At 62.6% G+C, this 23,959-nt stretch overlaps 1 protein-coding gene across 1 annotated transcript in view; it reads left to right on the top strand.

The window, feature by feature from the left end:
• Positions 1-20,817, top strand: part of SNTG2 (syntrophin gamma 2) — a 79,147-nt gene extending 58,330 nt beyond the window's left edge. Inside the window, exons 21-24 of the mRNA XM_072718836.1 lie at positions 2,042-2,242; positions 14,599-14,691; positions 17,785-17,895; positions 20,572-20,817. Of these exons, the coding sequence (XP_072574937.1) occupies positions 2,042-2,242; positions 14,599-14,691; positions 17,785-17,895; positions 20,572-20,697 (531 nt within the window). The 3' untranslated portion in view covers positions 20,698-20,817. The remainder of the gene's footprint in view (positions 1-2,041; positions 2,243-14,598; positions 14,692-17,784; positions 17,896-20,571) is intronic.
• Positions 20,818-23,959: the final 3,142 nt, after the last annotated feature.

The following is a 23,959-nucleotide window of genomic DNA, read 5'->3' as shown; positions in this document are numbered from 1 at the left end:
AATTAAAGTCCCAGAGACAGCGCGCGCGGGAGCTGCCTCTGTGTGGATGATCTGCTGGGAACCAACCCAGACGCGTCGGCGTATGGGACAAGGCACGTTATCTCGGCCCCCCGGGCAGGCAGTGTCTATGCTGTTGCTCACAAGGCGACCAGTGGGATTCGGTGCCTGGAGGCTGTTGGACTGGGGGCCCCGCTCCTTGCCAGGGGCGGCCCCCTGACCTCGCCAGTGGCCTGCTCCATCAGAGACAACCCAGAACTCGCACCGTATTCATTGGTGAGGCCGAAGTGGAGGATCTGGGGGGCTACAGAATCAGGGTGCGGCCTCTGCTGCCGGGACTTATTTAGAATTAGGAACACGGGCACGGCATGCATGTGCACATGCCACACACATGCACACACGGCACCACACATGCATGCACACGTGCACACGCCACATCACACACATGCATGTGTCCACACATACCACACGTGCACACACATCACACGTGCACATGCGACAACACACATGCACACCCCACACCACACACACATGTGCATATGCCACCTCAGACATGCACACCCATGCACGTGCCACCACACGCACACACATCACACACATGTACGCACCACATCACATGCATGTGTCCACACACACCACATGTGCACACACATGCAGACCCCGCACCACAATGCACACCCATGCACGTGCCACCACATGCACGCACACACCCCATCACACACATGAACACATGTATGCACCACATCACATGCATGTGTGCATGCACACGCCACACCACACACGTATGCACACACCCGTGAGGCAGGAGCGTCTGACCGTGCACGAGGATAAATGCGTCTGGAAAGCGGCAGCGGCGGGCACAGTGCCGGGGGAGTCCTGCAGAGCCGACCCCAGGGTCAGCGGGGGAAGTCAGGGAGCCCACGAGCCTCCCACACACACACACATCAGCCGTCACTTTGCCCTGCACACCTGCACCCGGAAGCATCAGAAGGACACATGCAATAAAACCAGGGGCCCAACACCCCAACATGTTCAGAGGGATTTTGAGAATTAATGTCGAACATGCATGTCAGTGACGTGTGTCTGGCTCGACTGGCTGGGCCCTGCCTCAGGATACCTCAGAATCACAGTGAGGAGCCCCAGCACCTGGGCAGCCTCTGCCGCCGCACCTGAGCGACGGTGAACACGGCCCGCAGGCGCCCGGTCCTCAGCGAGGCTGTCTGCCCTCCGTCCCCTTCATGGACACGGCGGTGTCGGCAGAGTCCACGCAGAGGAACAGCGCGGCAGGCCGGGTGTGCGCGCAGGCGTGTGCGGTGCTCGTGGCTGGGGCGGAGGGAGGGCGGCCCCCAGGCAGCTGTGCCCCACGGCCGCCCGCCTGATGTGGGACACGGACACGGCCCAGTCGCCGCTGCTCAGCTGGGTCCCTGGAGGCCTCGGAGAGACGTGCAGACGCCACAGCCCCCAGCCCCCGCCACCCACAGGGCACGCGCTGTGGCCTTTGCCCTGGAAGGTGTTTCCGCGTCCTTGTGCGCGGTCGGGGCCGCTGGGTACCGTCCCTGACCCTGGGCCGAGGGCCCGCAGACTCGGGGGCTTCGTGAGCAGGGGGTCCCCTTGCGCGGGCAGAGCTAGGTGGCGGAGGGGAAGTGCCTGCGGTGCCCGGTGAGCTCGGGGTGACGAGCCCAGTGAGGGCCTGTGGTGCTTTCACCGTTCGCTGGTTTTATGCCGAACGGGAGCAGGGGAGTCTTGGGACGTTACCTTTGCCGATCAAGTGACACATTGAGGCAGAAGCTGTGGGGACCAGAATTCAAGTGGAAGGTGCTTTTGCATGTAATTTGCTCAAGATCATGTTTCTCTGGGTCCCATTTCCACAGGAGCCACGTGCCTCCCGGTGTGGCCGGGGTCACCAGTGATCCCCCACGGGCTGGCAGCCGCGTCCCGGTCCTGGCATCCCTGATGCGGTCCCGGCGGCTCCGAGGCGTCACAGCGTGGGTCCTCGGCCCTCAGCCCACGTCCTGCGCCAACACGCACCCGCTCTCTCTTCCAGCTCTGGCTCCCTGACGACTGCTGGCTGCACGCGGACTCCGGCCTGGAGCCTCGGGGCCTCGAGGACCCGCAGCCCTACTGCTTCAGCGTCCTGGTGGGCCACGGCCAGAGCCGCCGCTTCAGCGTGGAGCTGGGCAGTGAGCTGGCCGCGTGGGCGACGTCTTTCCAAAGAGCCACCTTCATGGAAGTGCAGCGAGCAGGGGTGAGTGCCTCCCGCCCCGCGGGGACGTGTGCGGTGCCCGACGCCGTTCTGGACCAAGAGGACTCTCACGGCGGAGCCTTCTCACCTGCGTCTCCAGGCCCAATGGCGTCCTCCCGGGGGTGCGTGCGGGGCGCGGTGGCGACGGGTCCAAGCCCGGGTGCTTCACATCTCTGCGTGGTGCACGTCACGTCTGCAGGGAGCCACGCGCCTTCCCTCTGAGCCCCGGGAGGCGCAGGCCGCCCCGATCCTGGCTGCGCGGCCCCATGGACGGCACGCGAGTCCCCGGACGCTGTCACACTCAGGCGCTCGGTGGCCCTTCCTGGGTCCCGGCGATCCCGGGCAGAGTCTAGACCAGCTCGTGTGGCCGCGCTGCCCCTTCTCTTGACGGCAGACACGTCACTGATGCGTCTGCGCGTCCTCAGAAGGCGTCAGAAGGAGTCACAATCCTCATCCTCCTGGATCGCGGGCCCCCTTCTCGGGGACGTCACCCAACGAGTCAGAGGCAGGAAAGCAGCGCCGTGTGCGTCCGGAGGGGACGTCGGCACTGACAGCGCAGGGCTCCCCGGGCCCCAAAGGCCACCACGTCCCTCCCATCCCGTGTTTGAAGAGGGAAGATCCTGTGTCACCGCCTGCTCGTATCCCCAGGCGGCTGCCATGGCCGGGGGTCGGGGTGGGGCCTCCTTGGGAAGGCTTGAGCGTCGCTGCCACCTGTGGGGTCCACACGTCACCCTTTGGCATCCACGACCCTCTTCTTCCCTGGGGCAGCGCGTCTGGGAGTCGAGTTCTGATGTCCCCGGGGACCCGCTTGCCGGAGGCTCTGCAGGCGGCTGAGGGGGGCTCTGGGCCCCCAGACTCCCGGTCCCTGATGGCGGGGACTCGTGGGGACACGTGGTGGCTCAGCGCGGCTGACGTACCGGAGTGCGGTGGCCCAGGTGACCTCGATGTCCTTGCACAGAGGCCAGCGTCACACTTCTGGCTCCCGACAAGGGGGAAGAAGGCGGCATCGTGCATCCGCCTGGTGTGCAGGGGCTGGGTCCACTCTGTCCCCGGCCGTGCCGCCCGTGAGGGGACGTTCGAGCCCCTGAGGATGGAGCGACTCAGTCACTGTCCAGGAGACTCACCATGACGTCCCGCAGTGGCAGGAGGCTGCGGGACCCACTCTCTCCTTAAAGAATGGGCCTGAGCCCCTCCTCGTGCCCGGGGCAGGGGCAGGTCGGGGCACTGGTGCTTCCTTAGCCGGAAATCCCGCCAGGGGCCGTGGCTGCTCCCTCTGCAGCTTCCTTGGTCTTAGGGTCACGTAGGGGGAGGCCAGGGAAGCCGCCTGACGAGGGAGGCCACGAACCCTGGGCCGGGACACGGGGGGAGTGCGCCCGGCGAACTCTGGGGCAGTGTCCTCTTGATCAGGGCCAGGATCGAGACGACCAGGGCCTCGTGGGTGCAGGACACCAGGATGACTGTTCCTGGCGGAGACCGTCTGGTGACGTGCGTACGGGGTCGGTGGGCACAGCAGGTGCCCCCGGAGAGGCGGGGTGTCCTCGAGCAGGACGGGAGGGTCCCCCGTGGCCTCCCCGGTGTGCGATCCTCATGCCCACGGGGGCCTCTCCGAGACACGATCCTGCGTGTGTTGCACCCCAGGGGGAGACGTCCAGCGCCGGCAACTGGGTCCTGGACTCTCAGTTCTTGGGACTCGGACGTGGGAAGGAAGGACGATCCGGTCTGGACCGTGGGGGGTCGGGGCCTGGCCTGACCGTTTGTCCCTCCAGGAATGTGGGCAAAGTACTCCCGTGGGCTCCTCCGTTTAACCTGCGAATTAAGGATCGTGGAACGGACGCCGCAGCCCTCGAGGAAGCGGCGTGGATCCCGCTGCAGCGCGGCCCAGCGGTGTGCGGTTGGGGAGGGAGCCTAGGCCGCGAGCCTGCCCTTTCCCTTCACCGGGAGAAGACTCCGGGGTCACCTGGAGGGGAGCCTCGGGCGGCGCGGCCCCGGCGCTCTGTGTCCGGGACGCAGGCTTCCCCCCGCGCCCGAGTCGGCCCCATGGAGCAGCCGGAGCCCGGCTTCAGTCCTCGGCACGTTTAGCTCTGCAGCGCACACCGGTTGTTTTCCCTGCTCCGCGGGCGGCGGGCCGCGAGCCGGCCGGGTCCTGCCTTAACCTCCTTCTCGGCGCTTCTCCCTAAGGATTCCCCGAACGAGAGCTCTGGGTGTGGGTTCAGGACACCTCTGGTCCCGGGCTCGGCGGCGGCGAAGCGGGGGGCTCGCCTCCTGCCCGGCGCGGGCTCAGCCGCGTTTGCAGACTAATGATGTCTTGAGTAATCTGCGTGTTACGCCCCCGCACAGACGCCCGACGTCCAGGCGTCCTTCACACGCGGGGCCCGATGAGGCGCTTCCCTGCTCGGGGCGGCCGGGGGCGCAGTCGGGGGCGTCCGCCTGCTGGTTTCAGCTCAGGTCACCATGTCAGGGTCATGGGATTGAGCCCCACATCCGGCTCCGTGCTCAGTAGGAGTCGCCTTGGGGTCCTCTCTCGCCCTCGGTCTCTCATTCTCTGTTTCTCTTGAAAAAATAAACACAGAAGCGCCCGGGGGCTCAGTGGTTGAGCGTCTGCCTTCAGCCCAGGGCGTGACCCCGGGGTCCTGGGATCGAGTCCTGCATCGGGCTCCCTGCGTGGAGCCTGCCTCTCCCTCCACCTGTGTCTCTCATGGATAAATAAATAAAATCTTTTTTAAAAAATAAATAAATGCCGAGCCCCCTGGTTGTACAGACTGTGCGACTCCAGGCTCAGGTGCAAGGGCAGGTGTCACCTACGTTCTTCAGGTGTTTTTACGCGGACGGCAGCACCAGTTTTTCTTTCTTACTAAAAACACGTTCATCACGCACGCAGAGCGCTTTGTAATGTGCAAAATGTGCGTTTTGTCCACGTCAATTTATCTATTTTTTCTTATTTACACCAGCAATGTCCTCTTAGAATTTAAGAAAAACAAACACTGTCTTCCCTCATCCCGACCTGCCGTGTGAAGTACCTGCATCCGGGGTGCTGCCTTTGGCCACAGTGGCAGAGACGCCGGCCTTGCCCGACGATGACGCCCGGGGACCGTTACCGTCCTGCTGCCGGGGCTTCCCGCGGACGCACCTGCTCTTCCCTCCTGCACCCGGCTGAGCTCCGACGTTCACCGGTCGGCCTGGAGCGTGAGCTCCGTCCTGGTCGCAGGCCGCAGGGACTTCTGCTCACCTTCCCTGGAGGAGGGCGCTTCTCCCCCGTGGTGGGAAGACGTGGGGTCACCCTGGGGCCTGAGGTCGCCAGGTTAGGTCACAAGCCCAGAGCGTTAAGCTGCCTGTCGGGGAACACCGTCCGCTGCCCACTGTCCGCTCTGGGGCCTGGGGTGCGGTTGGCCTCCCTCCCCGGTGGAAGCGGCGTGGACGGTCAGAAAGCTGGCGACCGGGCAAAGCTACGGGGCCAGGCAGGTGCGGGGTCGGCTGTGCACCCCGGGCCCACAAGGGTTCCTGGGTCTCCCACCCGCACCGTGGAGGGCACGGCCCCGCTCCTGCCCTGTCGGGCACCCGAGTCGTTTCTGTGGGTGCTTCTCGGAAACCAAGGACAGGATGTTCACAGCTGTGTGCCCGGCGGAGGAACGGTGGACGGACACCCTGCTCTCCGCCCGCGAGCGCCAGCGCTTCCCTAGGGACACAGACGCGGAGCCAGCGCCGGGGCCACACGGACCCAGGGCCCGTGACAGGCAGGCAGGACACCGGGGGGCCCACGCGTGGACGTTCGAGCCAATATCGTTAAAGGTCTCGGCGCCCGGGCGTCACCCCCCGGGCACGGGCATCCGCGCATTCTGTGGGATCCCCGGTGGTCCCTGGGCGCCAGGGCAGGGGGCTGCTGGGTGACTCTCGCACCTTCTCTGGGCAGAAAACGCAGTAAATCAGCGACAGACGAAGCCTTGCCTCATAGATACTGATTTGTCGTCACCGAGTGTCGGGGAGGGACGTCCGCCCCCTACGCTGTTGGACCCGCGGCTCCGCGAGAGAACCGCAGCTCGGCTCGGCGTCCGTCCTTCTGAGTGTCCTGGGTCCTGGTCCCTGCGTCCGACCGGGACGGCGGCCAGTGTGGTCCCGCCACAGCGCACCCGCCTCCGCCCACCCGACCCTTCACCTGGAGGCTTTGTATGTGTTCGCCGTCACCGCCGTCCGTGGAGGCTCACGGGGCCCGGGTCCCCGTTGCTCCCATTGGCGCCGTCCCTGCAGGCGCAGCAGTGAGGGGGGTGGCTCGGGGGCAGCTCCTCCAGACGGAAGCCGCGCGTGCGCGAGGGCTTGGTCTGCTCCGTCTGCCTCCCAGCCTGGCGGTCGGGCCTCAGTGCCCCCGGCCCGCAAAGCAGACGGACATCCCCAAGTCAGGGCGTGCGAGAGCATGTGGGTTTGGGGCTCATCTGCCGTCATTGTTCGAGGCGGCCAGGACCTGCTGACCGCCACGGGGACTGGTCCGCGGAGGAGTGAGCGGCCTGTCATCGGAGGCATCCACAGAGTCCAGCTTCTCGGGGACGCAGCCACCGGCTGGACTGGAGCAGCTCCGGCGGGGGAGCAGCCTGCTAGGGCGCCGGCAGCCGGGCGTGTGCAGGGGCAGGGGCAGGGCAGGCCCAAGGACACGTCTGGGTGCGCTGGCGGAGGAGGGAGCCGGGTCTGCGATTGTGCACCAGCGAGCTCCTCTGTGCAGCTCCCAAGTGGAGGCAGGAAGGGGGAGCACAGCCGCCCCCCCACCCCCGCCTCCCCACAGGGCCTGTCCATCCTTCCTCTGATCTGGGGGGGACACGCCTGCAGCCCCCGCCCACCTCAGCGTCGCCTCCGGGTCCGCCCGGCACCTGCCCGCACACCCGCCCCGTCCCCGCCGGGGGAGCCCCTCGAGCGGGCGCTGCAGCCAGGCCCCTGTCCTTGGCTCTGCTGCCCTGGCTTCCGGCACCTCTCCCGCCTTCTACCCCGCGGTCCCCCAGCCTGGGCGCCCCCAGCCCCAGGTCCCCGAGCTCAGGACCCCCCATGGTGATGATTTTGTGACGAGAAACAACTGAGCAAGGTCAGCCTCTGCCTGCGTGTCCTGGGACCCACCGGGAGGCTGACGGCAGGTGCTTTAGCGTGAGGCGGTGACCGGGGCTCAGCGAGACCCCAGCCACCTGCTAACCCCACTTGCTGTCCCTGACCTGACGCCTCTGAGCTTCATCATCCTCCCTGGGCAGAGAAAAAGCATTTGAAGGATCACAGGCATTTGTCTTTGAAGACGCCGTGAGCTGCTGCAGCTGCGTTCCCGGACGCCTCGGATACGGCAGACGGGACGAAGGGGACGGGAGGGCCCAGGAACACCGGGTCCCAAGGCCATGCAGGGAGCTCGCGGGCCCCACCAGCCCTCGTCCCTCCGTCCATCCATCCATCCGTCCGTCCCGCAGGCCAACCGCGGACTCTGCCCCGAGGAGGCGAGGCCCAGAGCCCTGGGCTGGCGGGGTCAGCGGTCCCGACACCTGGAGGCGGCCCTGAAATCAGGTATTCAGTCCCAGATCCCGCGTCGGTCCCCCAGCGTCTCCTTGCTCACGTCCTCGTCCGGCGCTCGACCTTTTGGCCGCGTCTTCCTGGTGAGCGGGACACGGGACGGCCGAGCCGGGCGAGCGCCAGGACGATGCTCGTCAGGTGGACCGGGCGTGGGCTGGGAGCGGGGCCTGGCGGGGGCTGCGGGGAGCGTGGGGGCAGGTGCTGTCCGCGGGGCACGTCCCAGCAGCACGACGGCGCTCCCACCACCCTAACGGGGTGCGTGTGCTCACGCGCACGACAGGGGCATTTGCTGCATTTTTAAGTATTTTTTGAACTTGTAAGAGTTCAAAATGAGTCACGTTGACTTTAGTCCTTGGTTTCCTTCTTCCTAACCTGGTGGCCGTTGTCTCTTGAAGTGACGTTACGAAGTGTAATTAATCGATGTTTATAAGGCGCTTGGTATTGAAATATGCGCGACACAGCTCCCTTCAGTGCGTGAATCAATCTTCCAGACTCACGACCAAGAAATCCCAAGCTTGAGGCATTAAGCACAAGCCCTGCCGTCCCTGAGCCTTGGGAACGGCACGCGCAGTTCTACAGATACGCTCTTGCTATTTCTCCCGGAAAAAGTGAACCCGGAGGACCTGAGGGACGACCCAGTGAGATATCAAGCAGCACGTGGGCTAGAATAGATTTATGGGATCATTAAAAGGTAATTATTGGTTCATGACCAGAAGCACCAGTTTAATTACACGATTAAGTTTCAGGTGGTTTTCGTTACGTGCGGGAAGCTTCCCGCAATTCCCCTTTACCTGCTGGTTTTGCTGATGTGGTTTTGCCGCCAGATTTAAGGAAAGTCCGTGATCTAACGGTGCAGCTGATGCTGGTCACTCTCTAAATGCTTTGCTTCCCTCAAATACACAACATTCCCCCGAAAGACCTGCATGGGCCTGAGCTCGGGGCGGGGGAGCCCTCTTCCTCCATCCAGCATCCTCCTCTCGGACAAGGAGCCCCTGGGCGGTCACACGGGTCTCAGGGCCACTCTCCAGCCCCATCTGAATTCATGTTAAAATTGAGGCGTTTTTTTCTTTAAAATTTAGTATTTGTTTGGAGGAACAGCCTCTGTGCTCGACTCACGAAAAACCTCGTTATTAAGCTCACTCGATACGATACGGTCATATTCAGACTTTCTAGAAAGGTCTAGGTGACCGTTGACGTGACCGTCCCGTGTCTGTCAGGCCTGCCGCTGTGTCCCACACGTCGCAAGCTGATGCTCATCGTTTTGTGTCTTCAGATGAGCCCCAGGGACACACAGGTGCCCGCGTGGCCGGCGGGACGGGGGGAGCTCACCTGTCCTGCTCCGCTCGTCCCTGCCTGACGGTCACGTCCCCGAGCCTGGTAGATTCTGACGCGTCCCGGGACGGCGTGTCCCGCCGGCACCACTCCAGGCGGGCAGGTAACTGGGTGCACGCGAGCGTCTGTCCACACTGAGCGCGGCCGGGGCTGCTGGCTTGGGCGGCAGGCGGGGCTTCCCGGAGCACAGCTCGGAGACACCGTCTGGGAAGGGCAGGGCTGAAGTGCCGCAGAACGCGACGTCTGTTCAAGGACGAGCCTGAGAAAACCGTTTATTCGCAGCCGACCTTGGGGGGGATTTGCTGAAAGTCACAGAAAATTGGTGCAGAGGCGTCCAGCCAGATGCAGCCCAACACCTGGAGCGTCTGCATCAGCTCCGTCCTGGCTCGGAGACCGAGCCGCCCCACAGCCCACGGGGGCCCTCGGTGCCAAGCTCCCGCTGTGGGCGCAGCTCCTCCCCCAGGGCCTGTGTGCCCGCCGCCAGCGCAGGGGCCAGCGTGTGCCTCAGAGCCACCGGCCCCCCAGGCCCACCCCGTCCTCAGGGCCACCGGCCCCCCAGGCCCACCCCGTCCTCAGAGCCACCGGCCCCCCAGGCCCACCCCGTCCTCAGGGCCACCGGCCCCCCAGGCCCACCCCGTCCTCAGGGCTGCCATTCCCCCTGGGCCCACCCCCATCCTCAGGGCCATCGTCCCACCTGGGCCTGCCCCTGTCCTCAGGGTAGTCGTCCCCCACCAAGCCCAGCTCCATCCTCGGGGCCTCCGTCCCTGCCAGGCCCACCCTGTCCTCAGAGCCACCAGCCTCCAGGGCCCCCATCCTCGGGGCCACCATCCCCCCCAGGCCCAGCTCCGTCCTCAAGGCTACTGTCCCCCCTGGGCCAGCCCCCGTCCTTGGGGCCACCATCCCCCCTCCCCCAGGCCCAGCTCTGTCCTCAGGGCCACTGTCCCTCCCCAGGCTTAGCCCCGTCCTCGGGGCGGCCGTCCCCCTGGGCCCACCCCTGTCCTGAGAGCCACTGGCCCCCCCCATCCTCAGGGCCGCCGACCCCCCAGGCCCACCCCATCCTCAGAGCCACCAGCCCCCCGGGCCCAGCTCCATCCTCAGGGCCACCGTCCCCCCAGTACCGTCCTCCGAGGAGGCAGGGAGAAGCTGTCCCCTTCCTGCTGCACGGCACTGGACGAGGACCAGCCCGATCGCCTCCACTGCAGGCTCCTTCCTTGATCCCGCCTGCGAAGGACGCTCGTCCACAGGCCCCGGGCCTCCGCCCTGCCCGCCGCAGCGCTGTCCCAGGACACCGTGTCCGCCCCATGCTCGGCCTGCGTGTGCGTCTGTGTCAGCAGCAGGCAGCCTGCGCGTGGGGCAAACGATACTGCACACAGCTGGCGAGGGTGGGCATTGAGGCTGGACGCGGGGGAGGCACCTGCCTGCACGTCTCGGGGGACGATGGGGACAGGGAGATACATCCCTGTAGGTGCACTGGCCCCGGCCCTGGTTGCCAACAGGGGACGGCCCGAGACAGCCAGCGAGTGCCCGGGGCTGCAGGTGACCAGCACCCGGTGAGGACGCCGAGCGGGGAGACGGGACGGCGGCCGCAGAGGCCTGTGGACGAGGACGGGCTGGGCCTGCAGTCACCTCCTCTCTGCCTTGTTTAAAAATTAGTTCTTTCTTTTTTTTCTTTTTTTTTTTTTAATTTTTTTTTTTTTGTATTTATTTATGATAGTCATGCAGAGAGAGAGAGAGGCAGAGACACAGGCAGAGGGAGAAGCAGGCTCCATGCAGGGAGCCCGACGTGGGATTCGATCCTGGGTCTCCAGGATCATGCCCTGGGCCAAAGGCAGGCGCCAAACCGCTGCGCCACCCAGGGATCCCAAATTAGTTCTTTCTTAAGTCTTTTTAGTCTTTTTCCTAAAATTTACAAATTTTTATGAAATAGTCTTAAAGACTTCATACCTTTTCTGTAAGGAGATGCTAAAAATGTATAGTTTAAGGGAGCACACGTCCCTTGGGGCGGGATGCTCGTGTGTGAGTGACAGTGTTAGTAAGAAGGTAAGAGCCCGAAGGCACCGCCGCCGGCGTGGCGTCCGCGTCCTCCTGGGAAGAAGGTGAGAAGGTGCATGTCCTGTCCGCGTGAGTCGGGGGGCCCAGCCTTGGATCCGTGGCCTCGGGAACCGGCACAGAATCTCTGAGGCCCCTTCCCGCCTGCCGGACCCGGAAGGGCTGCCGGTCCCGTGCTCCCCTCTGGGCGGCCACGTGGGCTCCCGCCCCGTCAGGCGCCCCCACCGTCCCCGTCCGTGCGCACACGTGTGCGGGTTCCCGTGCACCTGCCCTGCTGTGCACCAACAGCCCCACCGCAGCCGCGGGAAGAGTAAGATGCGTTCCCAGCCCGGGCGTCCCTGTGGACCGAGGCCCCACGTCAGACGGAGCACTGGGGACGCGGACCCCCGGCCGGTCCCAGCTGGGGATTGGCTGACGCCGCGGGAACGGGGTCGGCCTCCAGGGAGAGAGGCGGCGTCAGGAGGCCCACCCGGGTCGGCCGCGCTCCCACCCCCTGGTGCGGTTGCGGCTCCCTCGGGCCTGTCGGGCACCATGGCCCTGTGGCTCGGCCTGCGCTGCTGTTCCCTCAGGAAAACCAGTTTCCGGACCGAGAATCTGACCTACGAGCCCCTGGCCGGTCGGGGCCTCCTGTCGCTGAGTCCTCAGAAACGCGTTAGGTGTCAGCAAAGCGTTTCCCAGGCGTCCCGTGCTCACCCGTCGGCCTCGAGGCTCGCACACGTGGGCCTTCCCCCTGTCTCCGGGCGCGAGAAGGAGCGTGTGTCTCTCCTTTCCCGTGACGCAAACGTGTGCCTGGAGCCTAACCCGGATGCAGACGTACGCGCGGGGCTTCCAGGAACCTGGGGACGTGCACACGCACATGCTTCCACTGGCTAGTGGGGTGGCTTGGCTGCCGTGGGCACGGGGGTGGCGTCGTCCCTACGGGCACCGCAGCCGTGTGTGCTCGCCCCAGTTACGACTCACCCACTCCCTCGCTCTTCCCGGTGGAACGTGGTCCCTCCGAGTAAATGCAGCCGCTCGTTTTTGAACCAGAAATGCACCGAGTGTCCCTAGGATGCCAGGCTTCCAGCTGGGCCCCACGCACGCTGGACTGTAACCCCCCCAAGCCCACAGATTGTTTCTGAAGCAGCACATCTGTGTGCCCCGCCCCCCCAGGGTGCCCAGGTGCATGTGGACCCATCCCCCGGGAGGCTCACGGGAGGGCACCGGGGCTGTGCTCACCGTCACCCGGAGGGCGGGGACCAGGCGCCCGTGGCCGGTGCAGCCCGACAGGCGAGAGCTGCAGCCTCGTGTGAGGGGCGCGTGACGCCCGCCGTGCAACCCCCCCCCCCCGTGGCTGTGCTCCTGGCCGTGGGCCCTGACGGAGAGCCTCCCGCGCCCCCACCCGGCCCCCGCCTGGCCCCTGCATCTGCCCCGAGCCCGGATCTCGACAGCACCGCAGCCCTCGGGGCCCTGGGCGCATCCTCAGAAGTGATCGAGTTAATTTTTAAGTGTTCAGTTTGTTCCGTTAAGTAACGCGGTGGCACAAACTCCGTGATCTTTCAAGAGTTGGTGAGTCAGGAGGATCCGGGAGGGGCCTCAGGGCGTGAGGACCACACGCTGTTGTTGCTTTTGTTTTATTAAACATTCTACGTGTTGATTCATGAGACATGGAGAGAGGCAGAGACACCGGCAGACGGGAAGCAGGCTCCCTGCGGGGGGCCCGACGCGGGACTCGATCCCGGGACCCCAGGGTCACGCCCTGAGCCCAAGGGCGTGTTCTTTGCATGTTCTTTCCTGCGTGTGTCCCACACTTGGCCCAGAAAGGCCGACAGGTGCAGACCCCAAAACCCACCAAGGCCTGCTCCCTGCTGCCCAGGACCAGGACGGGCAGCCTGGTGCCCAGAAACCTTTTACACGGAACCGATCCACTGCAGCCAAACACACAGACGCCTCACGCCCCCACCCTCAGCAAAGGCCTCCGCCCTCCAGGGGCTGGGGGGGGGGGGGCCAGGACGTCCCCATCCAGGGGCTACGGGGGGAGTGGGGCCAGGACGTCCCCGTCCGGGCAGGCACGAGCGCCCCAGGTGGTGTCAGGCGTCTCCCAGCGTCAGTGGCAGGGAGCAGGGGCTGGAACTCCCGTCCCATGGGCAGTGAGGGTCTGACGCCACCAGGACCAGAGGGGCCCCGGGCTCCCACCCGCCCTGGCGGCCCCGGGACTGGGCTGAGCCAGAGATGCAGCTGGAAGGAGTTGGATGAGCTTGAGGCCTCACAGCAGAAACAGCCGGGCTTCGTGAGGCCCAGTCCTCATGCCTCCGACGGTGTGCGGGCGCCAGCACGGAGATGCCGTGTCCCAGCAGCCACGCCACATGGACACCAGGGGAAAGCGGGGGAAGCCTCCGCAGGGAGGCCTGGCCACTGCGCTGGACGTCGGAGCGGGAGGCAGATGGAGCTGGTCACGGCCCAGGAATTAGGCAGCGCCGCCCTGCGGGCTGGAGGGGGCTGCCTTCCTGCGGAGGTGGAACCCGGGGGGTGGGGGAAGTCAGGGGGTCCCCTGCTGGGAGCCCCCCGACTGGACGGATGGAAGGCACTGGTCCCCCGACCCACGTGAGTGCGGGGCTGCAGCTCCTGTCTGCAGGCTGCTCACCCTGTTGCAAGGTGACGCCTTGCAGGAGACTCGCGTTCCTCTTCCCGTATTTTCTCCTTGTGTTGGGAGAGCTGTGCACACGCGTACTGCAGGCCTCTGCGTTTCTGTTTGTGTCCCTCACGGGTGGACGTGTGGAGACGTGTGCCTGGGGCTGCGTGTGTGGGGGGTGCACACAAGTGCATCTGGGGCTGCATGTGTGCATGTGCACGTGCGGGTGTGCCTGGGGCTGCGAGTGCGGGTGTGTGTGCACGTGTGCACCTGTTCCTGGGGCTGCGTGTGCACGTGTGGGTGTGTACACAGGCGCCCGCACCAGAGACGAAGCCAGCCTTGTCCGTGTGCCCACGGCCCAGCAGGTGACCCACCCAAACAAGCCCCCGGGGGGGACAGGGAGCCGCGCGGCCACAGCCTCCCCTGCGCGGGCCCGAGGTTGGGCATGGTGTTGCGGCTCCTCAGGGTGTTTTCCCAAAGCACACGTGGCTTCCCCGGGAGCAGGCCGGGACCTCCTGTCCTGCGGGGCCGTGAGCGCGTGGAGGGAGCGCAGCCGCCCCCGCTCCTCCCGGACGCGTTAGCAGAGGGATCCAGGGGTCTGCGGTTTCCGGAACCCCCTGTGGCCGGGGACCCGCGGGGCCGTGTGCGGTGACGGGGCGCCTGCTGGTGTCCGGCGCCCACGCGGTTGGGCCCGTGCACACAAAGCGGGAGAGTACGGCCTGTGGGAAAATGTCGGGTCCTGCCAGAACCGAGGCTGTGCTCGGGGGGATTATCCCGTCAGCGAGTCCCCGTCAGACCGGGCGGAGAGCCCTTTCTCAGAGCCGACGTTCTTTTCTAGTCCAGGACGTACACGTGCAGCTGGCAAGGAGACCCCCTGTGCTTCACGGTGGATTTCGCCTTGGGCTTCACCTGCTGCGACAGCAAGACAAAGGTAAGGTGCCAGCAGGCGCGCGGGGCCCCCGTGACGTGCGGCCGGGTCTCCGAGGAGCAGACGTGCGTCCGGCCGCCGCCAGCCCCGCCGGGGTGGCCGTGTGACCGCGGCGCCTCGTGGCCAGCGTCTGTGTGCCCGGAGCCGAGCCGGGCCGCACGTCCCCCCGCTGCGTGGTGCAGCCAACACCGCTGCCCCCAGCACGGGCCGGGCGTCCTGCGTCCTGCGTCCTGCTCGCGGGAAGGACCCCTCCCTCCCCCCCAGTAATGTAAACGCTTGGAAGACACGCGTGGGCTGCCTGACGTACAATCCTGAGCATTTTGCAGAGACACCGCAGGGGCTGCTGGCGGGACTTGGCTGGTGCCAACCCCACAGGGGCCCGGCCGCCTGGCGTTTAGAACGACAACGGGGTCCTCTTGCGGGAACATTTACCACCAAGAAGGTTTCTGTGCCCCATCCAGCTCCAAGGCCACAGAGAGGGCGTGGGCTCCCCGACGGCGGCACCGCTCCCGCGGGACGGGCTCCCTGTGGCGCTGGACAGTGGGCGGAGTCTGCACCCGGGAGGGCGCACAGAGGAGCGATTGAGCGTCGTCTGGGTTCTGGGACCAGAGGGACCCTTCTGCGGTTTTGCTCACTGCCTGGGGGCCTGCTGCGCGCGAGCTGGACACGAGCTGCACGTGAGCTTCGTCTGCAAACGAGCTTCCCATCCACATTTTCTCCCACCAACGGGACGGTCCTGCACACGGCAGGAGAGTGACGCGCCTCCGTGGAGGTGATGCACGGGGTCCTCCTGGAAGCCCTCGGGCCTGAGCCCCTCTGGGCAGGAACCCAATAGCCCCATGAGGCCGAGGCTGACCTGGAGCAGAAACGTGAGATCTGCGAACCCTGAAGAGGGATGACTTTCCCGTGGGAGCGGGGATGGCCGTTCGGGTCTGGCCAGACGGGGGGGAAGAGCCGCTCCTCGTGGCCGCGCAGCAGGGTACCGCGTCCCTGACACAGCGTCGTCCCGCGCGGCCGTGGAGGCCCCACTTCCCACCGTCACAAGTTAACAAGTCACATGCCAGGAAGGACGTGGGCGGGGACGGCCACCGCGTGGTGACCCACAACCTGGACTCCTAGCACAGGACGGGCGGCAAGGGTCCTCCTCCGCTCTTGACGTGGGACGGTCCTGGGATCACTGCGACCCCAGGCCCGCGATCCGTCTCCCCGCATCAAGGCCAGCCTCCCCCAGCGGGTGGGAAGACCCCGCACCCGGGGCCGAGCAGGCAGCAGCAGCGCTCCCCGCGGCTCCCAGCGCACGTCACCTCCCGACCTGGAAGGGCCACTGGGGCTTCAGAAGCGCTCAGCGTCCCGACACTAAACGAAGGCCTAGAACCTCCGCCAGGTGACACGAGCAGACACAGCATCCACCGTGGAAATGGCACATTTCGTTTCTTAAGGAAAAGTTTGGGTTTTAGGTTCAAGGAAGAAAAGTTCAGAAGGAGTTTGAAGTGACTTGGAAACTGCCCCCCGGGAGAGGAGGTGCTGCTGCTCGGGGGCCCCCACCCACCGCCTTGCTCCTGCCCTGCCATGGTCCTGTCCTGTCCTGTCCTGCACAGGTGGGGATGGGGTGGGGACAGGGACAGGGGTGGAGGTGGGGTGGGGGTGGGGGTAGGGTGGGGGTGGGGTGGGGACAGGGACAGGGGTGGGGGAGGGGGTAGGACGGGTTAAGCGGGGAGAGAAGGTTAGACCGCGAGGCAGCGTAGCCCAGGACTCAGCTGAGGGTCACCGGCAGGGCCTTCCCCGCGGTCACTTCATCCCCCCTTGTCTGTGTTATTTCCACACCTGGCGCCACGTGAAATGTTAATTATCGGGGTTATTCCTAGAACATCATCCCGACGGGAGTCGGACACCACTGAGCCGTCTCCTGATCCGATCTGAGCCACGTATGGTTTCACCGCGGTCCCCAGGGCCGCTTGGGCCTGGCTGATTTTGTCAGGAATCGGGTGTAACCACGGTGCCCTCGATGCCCCCTGCTTCCCGATGACCGTGTGCAGGATCCCGCGTGAGTGCCAGGGCGTGGCTGGTCTGAACCTTGGAGGCGGCCTCAGAGCCCCGGGGCCTGGGCAGGTGGCCCAGCACCCTGCCCACTGTCCCCGCTGCGTCGTCCGGTTGCCTGCGTTGGGGTGGCCCTGGGGTGGCCCCGGGGTGGGGGCAACGGGCCACCTGTTCTGGGGCGGAACCTCCTCATTCCGAAGTAAAGAGGCAGTGAGGACACCAGCGCCCCGAGGCCGGCGTAGACCTGCCTTCCTCATCGTGAAACCAAAGACCCGGTGTTGTTCCCGGAGACCCACGGAGCTCAGCACCTGAAGGAGCCTGTTCTGACGCGTTGCCCTGAAACGAGACGGGATTCGAAAACCCAAGCAAGACGTGCAAGACCCGGAGGGCAGTGGGGTCGGGGTCAGCCGGGGCGGAAGCCGCCTGCCCTCTGAGACCCTCGGAGAAGGACGGGCGCTGCTTCAGGACCGGCGCCGTCATGGAACAGCTCGACCTTGCCGGGCTCTCCCGGAGACCACGCCGCTGCCCATGAGCCGTCACCGAAGACTGACTTGTGTAAAGGCCCCGAAGTCTTCACTTGCTGCAGACCCTTCCATAAGGAAACAGTAGGAATCTCTAAAGCAGGTCTCGCCTCTGGAGCTCCTTGGTAACCAGCCCGTAGTGTCTGCAGCGGCGTGAGGTGCTCACTGCCCTCTCGGGGAGGCCCCACGTGGGGCCCGTGGGCGGGACCCGCTTCCCCGTCTGCACCGTGGGCCCAGCGCAGCAGAGGGGGCCTCGTAGTGGGTTTTGGTCTCACAAGCAGAAAAAGGAGCAGTGATCACACGACGCTGGGAGCCGAGTATGGGAAGGGGAGAGGCGGGGCGGGCGGGGGGACGGAGAGGAAGCGGTGGTCGGAGGAGGTCACTTGGCTCAGACGGGCGCGCTCCGGGGAGTTAGCGCATGCTCGGGCCAGGTGAGAAGGCCCAGCACCTGCCTGCGCTCCTCAAAGCAGCGTATTTACGAGGTGCCTAGACACTAGTTCTTGTTCCTGAATCACTCATTAAGTCCCTACTTTTGCAGGACGTGCTCTGGAGATTTAAGTTTTCCCAGCTCAAGGGATCTTCAGATGATGGAAACACCCGAGTGAAGCTGCTCTTCCAGCACCTCGACAGCCGACAGATAGAGGTGAAGGTAGGGAGCCCGGTGTACGTGGCCGCCCGGCCACACGCGGGTACGACCTCAGTGGTCACGGGATGAGTCTCCGAGCCCCCTGCATGCGGACCGTGGGCAGAGGGGTCCCGTGGAAGAGCCCAGACCGTCTCGGTAGAGACGCTGGCAGTGTAAGACCGTGGTCACTGGAACACATGAGCAGATTCTGCTGAAAATCACAGCTTCCGTACTAAACGTTAGCAGGAAGTCAGTATTTAAAAATACATGAGACGGGGTGGCTGAGTGTCCCAGTCGGTGGCGCATCCGGCTCTTGGGTTCGGCTCAGGTTGTGATCTCAGGGGCGTGGGGTCGAGCCCCACACTGGGCCCTGCGCTCCGCTCGGGGTCTGAGATTTTCTCCCCTGCCCCCGCCCTCCCTGCACATGTGCGTGCACACGCTCCCCCTCTCTCTCCAAACAAAGACGTGAGAAGCCGGCGTCGAAAGGAAGTTCAGGTTCACCGCACTGAGCTGTCGCCTTTGCCTGCAACAAGGGATTGGCGTTGTCCATATTTTATGGACGCGTGTGCTGTCAACAACCCAGTTTTAATATAACTGAAGACAAGTCCAAGGATGAACCCAGGGAACTAAAAAAATAATAATAATAAAATAAAATAAAAAATAAATTAAAAAAAAAAAGAGAAAAAACAAAAATGTGAGACCTGTGAGCACATGCCATTTGGAAACAGATGCGACACTCGGCCTGTATCTTGTTCCGACGACTTCAGGGGACACGTCACCTCGACGCCATTGTCTCTGAATGTCTGTTCTTAACACCTCTCTATTGAGCTTAAAGAAATAATGTCCCACGTCTACTTTTTTAAGCACCAAGCGCCACTGTACGGAATCTGTCAACATTCTGAACTTTAGGGAACGGATAAAATCAGTCTGAACGTAAACACCATCGAGGCACCTGGGTCATGAGCCGTGTGACACAGCCATGACGTAGGGTATGTGGAGTCCGGGGAACCTGCCACCAGCAGCCTGGGAGCCCCGAGAGGGAGCAGGGACACGAGATAACGTCACTCTTATATTTGGCATTTTCTGCGTTAATACAGCGGCCATGCATAGCGTCAGCACGTCCTCCTCTTCTCATTGATCGATTGGCTTTTAGGGGGTGGGGGGGGAGCCAGCTACAGGTTTCCTGCTGAAACCCCACAAACCTCTTATTCCAGTGCGTTCTCTAGGCGTGAGGACAACACTGGAGGTTTGAGGGTTCCCCGCCCCTGCCACCCCAGGGAGACTCCCACCACCTCCTGCCCCTCTGGGGGGTTGAGGCCTTGGTTTTCCCACCTCTGCCCCGTGACCACTCCCCGTGAACTCTGGGGTCTGTCACCCTTCCCCACCCCGTCCTGGCCTTACTGCAGGTCCTGATCTTTCTCCCCGGGAGCCGGACTGAGATTACAACCCCCCCACCCCCTGCCCCCGCCCCTGCCCGGGTCATGCTCCCTCCGCAGCTCCCACCCCTGCTGGGTCCCTGGGAGGCAGAAGCGGGGCCCTGGGTGTCCGGTCCCAGTTGTTCCCAGCGCCCTCGGATTCAGTCCCACATGCAAGTGTGCATGACCTCATGGGGCACCTCGTTGGTCCCGGGTGCGCATCTGTGCATGGGGCGAGCATCCCTGTGGGCGTGGCTTCATCGCCAGCTCGGGAGCCGCCCTTGGCTTTGTTGGGAAGAGCCAGGCTGAGGCCCGCGTGGAAATGCCGCGTCGGGGTTGCCGTGGCCGTGGAAGCTGTCCCCTGGGGTGCTGGCCCTGCCGCGTGGCAGGTGAGGCTGTGGGGGGGGGACGGCATGCAGGGGGCTGGCCTGCGCCCATTCTGCGCACACTCCTGTCTCCGTGAATCTCACCGGTTGGTGTCGGGGATCGTGACCTCCGGGGACGGCCCGCCCAGCCCAGCACAGCGTCCTCCAGGCCGGTCCCGGACGGAGCAGGTGCCGCTCCTCCTCCCTTCGTGGGGCTGGATGGCGTGTCCCTGTGACTATTCAGTAACCACGTGGATATTAGGACGCTGTCGCCGGAGTGCACCTCAGCCTCTTGAACGTCTTGCGTCTCATTACTCAGCAAAAGCATAACTAAACCGTGATCGATCATCAATAATCAAGTGTAGTTGTCAAGGTTAAGGCTCATTTGCATGCAATGGAGGAACTTCGAGGAACGTGGGCTGCAGAAAGGGGCTCCTGGAGCCGCAGTGGCTCCGGGCAAGGGATGGCATTGAGCAGATTCTATGCTTTTTGAGCTCCAAGAACGTCACTCAAATGCAGCTACACAAATGAGGAAGGTTTATCGTCAAAGGCAGAGTCCGGTGATCGAACCCGACCACAGACACGAGATCACGTCGTGCACAGACACGGACAGGCTGGGTGCTTCCTTGCGTCTCACATATGTAAGGCTCCATCTGTGCTGGGTCGGGGGTCACGTGACCCTGACCACACCCCACGGAGTGTGGGGCCACACCCGCCAGCCGGGTCAGTGCCCAGGTGACACGGTGACACGGATCTCAGCCCAGCAGCTCCTGGTGTTCAGAATAAAGCCCGGACCTGACCGCGCTGTAGCCCGTGACCACGCGAGTGCACGTGTGTGCATATGCCCCCTCCCGTGTGTGCGCGGCCATCCTCACAAGCAGAGCACGTTCCCAGCATTTTATTTCATTTTTTTCTTACAGGAACTTGAATTCCAGGACCTGACGGCCGTCCTGCACTGCGTTCACGCCTTCCTCGCAGCAAAGGTGGCCTCCGTGGATCCCGCCTTCGTGGGCAGCCAGAGCATCGGAGGAAGGCGCTTCTGTTGAGCGCTGAACGTTAAATTATTTTCTTAAGAAACAACTCTTTTCCTGCAACTGGTGCAACTGTGTGTGATTTTATAACGAGCCTATAGTTGTGATACCAATAAAAGACGTCACTAGTTTCCAGAGACGGGTTGTTCCTGTTGGGTCCGAAAGGCCAGGGCGCCGCTGGCATAGTGTCCGAGTCCCCCGAGGGTGGGCTCTCACCACGCGCTCCGCCTCCCACGTGGCCAACAGCGGAAACAAGGCGCTGGGAGATGCTGAGAGCCCTCTGCCTGGTTCCCCCAGAAGACGAGGGCTTCATGAGCCTTGGGGTCATTAGCTCCCCTTTTCCCCAAGGAGGGGCTGAGCCAAGGCGCTCATTCGCTCATTCGAAAATGAGTACGAGAAACGTGTCGGAAGGAAAATTAATTTCAAGTATTTAATGTCAATATTATATTTTTATAATCTATTATATAATTAAATAGCACAGCACTTAAATGCTAATTTAAATTGCTTTCCTAACTCACGAAGGAGAGCCTGTGCTGGGGTTTCCTTGTCTTTTCGACTGTTTACTGCTTCTGAGAAGGTCCTCTTTCTCCTTTTGTCATTAAAAGTGACTTAATAGGCTCTTGGTCTCTTAGGGAGACCCGCTGTGGTCTCCGAAGGATCCGGGACAGGAAGCAGGTCAACCATCAGATGGTAAAGTTTGGGAAAACAGTTGTAGAGAAAGGTAGTTGTTTCCTGCAGCTCCTGTGGGAAGGCAGGTGCACGGGCCCCAGCCCCACGGCCCCACGTAGCGGGTATTTATGGGCACACAGCGGACTCAGAACAGGCATATTTAGGACATTTCCGTGCGTAGCGTGTACTACGTGTGTCACACACACAATTCCTGTTCCCGCGGTAACGGCTTCTGGGCAAGACTGACAGGGGCAGAGGATTCAAAGTGGATTTTAAATAATATTCCGAGGGAACGGTGTCCGCAGAGCGTCAGGCACCGTCCGCCGTAGCGTCTGTTGTGCCCTTCGGTCGCCGTCACTACTCGCGGCCACGACCACGGGGACAGAGCCTCCCCCCGAGCGCAGCTGGGCCCCCCCGTCCTGCAGCGTCTCCGCGGCCGTCCTGGCCTCCACCTGCGGCAGAGCCCAGACTCTCGAAAACAGGAGGTGCCCTTCTGCGCCAGAGTGAAGACGCGGCGAAGATTCTGTTGTTTATCTTCATGAAAACTGTAGATTTTTAAAGTGTCCCTTTCCTGGATCATAACGAAGAGAATAATACGTTCCCGGAAGTGTTGATGCTGAAATTCACATTTGTAGAAATACACGGGGCTCTGAAAAAATGCACGACTTTTTTTTTAAATTAGAAAACAGCAAAAGTCCTAAGCGAGTGGTGGCCACAGCCACGTGTCCTTCCCTCTGCGTTCCTGTGGCCGGTCCTGCCAGCACAGGTGACATCTCTGCCCCCAGGAGGCCCCGTCAGGCCCCACGCAGACCGGGGAGGAGGGTAAAATGACAATTATCGCTGCAGGTGGAAGCGGAGCAGGCCAAGGGCGCAGTCTCTCCGCAAGGCTGTCGGGTGCTGGGTTGGAAATGGTTTTATTTTCATTCACAATATGTGGCTAATCCTAAAAATCTCAGTTTTGCGCCTTACTCAGTCGGGGCCCCCGCGGATCTCCCGTGCGGGAAGCTGGCTGGTGCGGGAGACGCGCTGAGGGCTGTGCACCGTCCCCTCTGGGCTCACACGCGGGGGCACCCTCGCTCCCACCGTACGGGGCAGGGCAGGCCCCGGGCTCCACGCAGGACTGAGGCCGGGCTGCTCCCGGCGCCGGGTGAGCCAGGCCCTCGGACCCCAGGCCGAGCCCGATTCCATGGAGCCGCGTGCGCTGAGCTTCGGAACTCACAGCCCGGCCCCGGGGCTCCTTCTCGGGAAGGAAACTGCTGTCTTGTAAGCGTGGCCTGTTTTCCCTCCCATTCTTGGGGGTTTTCTATCCCATTTCAACAGGAACTATGGAAACCTGCTGACAAGGACTGTGGTCAGAGTGGGGACACAACCCTGGATGGTGGCTTAATCCGGGCCACTGCCCCGGCTTTCATTCCCAGTCGGCCCTGGGGTGGCCGCCCAGCCGGTGGGGACAGGTGGGGACGCAGCCCCTTAACCCCCCACCTGTGGGATAGGACCCTAAGGGGCTGAGGCCTCCGCGTCTGACTCCTGATCCCATGCCCAGCCCCCCATGACCTAAGAGTAAGCACGTTTATCACACAACATCATATCACCCCCACGTGAAAACAGCACTTTTGTGAAAGCAGAGCACACGTAAATGCTTCTGGCAAAGGAAAACTAAATACACTTTTCTAAAAAAAAAAAAAACCTCCCAAGGGTTTTGGCAGCCGAGATTAGCAATGACGGAATGCAACACAGAATATGGTTGGGACAAGGATTTCTGTTTTATCCGTTTATCAAATAGTAAATTATTTTTACTGTAGCAAATGGGTGCTTTTTAAAATTAAATTCAATTGATTAACAAACGGTGGGTGCATTATTAGTGCCAGAGGTAGAGGTCAGGGGTGCGGCATCCCACCACGTTTGCTCCTTCACGCCCGTCCCCCAGTGACCCCGTCCCCCAGCCCGCCCCCTCCAGGGACCCTCAGTTTGTTTCCTGTCATTAAGAGGCACTGACAGCTCCTGGGTGTTATTCTATATGTTAGCAAATTGAACACCAATAAAAAATAAATTTCTAAAAATTTTTTTAAAAAGAGTCTCTTATGGTATTTTGATAGGGATTGCATTAAACGTGTACATTGCCCTGGGTAACATTGACATTTTCACAATATTAATTCTGCCAATCCAGGAGCAGGGAATATTTTTCCATCTCTTTGTGTTTTCCTCAATTTCTTTCAGAGTGTTCTGTAGTTTTTAGGGTACAGATCCTTTACCTCTTTGGTTAGGTGTATTCCTAGGTATCTTATACTGCTAACTCTGGGAAACGAACTAGGGGTGGTGGAAGGGGAGGAGGGTGGGGGGTGGGGGTGACTGGGTGACGGGCACTGAGGGGGGCACTTGACAGGATGAGCACTGGGGGTTATTCTGTATGTTGGCAAATTGAACACCAATAAAAAATAAATTTATATAAAAAGAAGAGTCTCAAAAAAATAAAAAATAATTAAAAAAAGAGTCTCTTATGGTTTGTCTCCCTCTCTAATTTTGTCTTGTTTTATTTTTCCTTCCCTTCCGCAGTGATCTTCTGTTTTGTTAATTATGGGAGCGAGATCCTATGATAATTGTCTTTGTC

The sequence above is a fragment of the Vulpes vulpes genome, chromosome 8 (assembly GCF_048418805.1).
Source record: "Vulpes vulpes isolate BD-2025 chromosome 8, VulVul3, whole genome shotgun sequence".
NCBI lineage: Eukaryota > Metazoa > Chordata > Mammalia > Carnivora > Canidae > Vulpes > Vulpes vulpes.
This window is presented reverse-complemented; position numbering and strand designations above follow the sequence as displayed.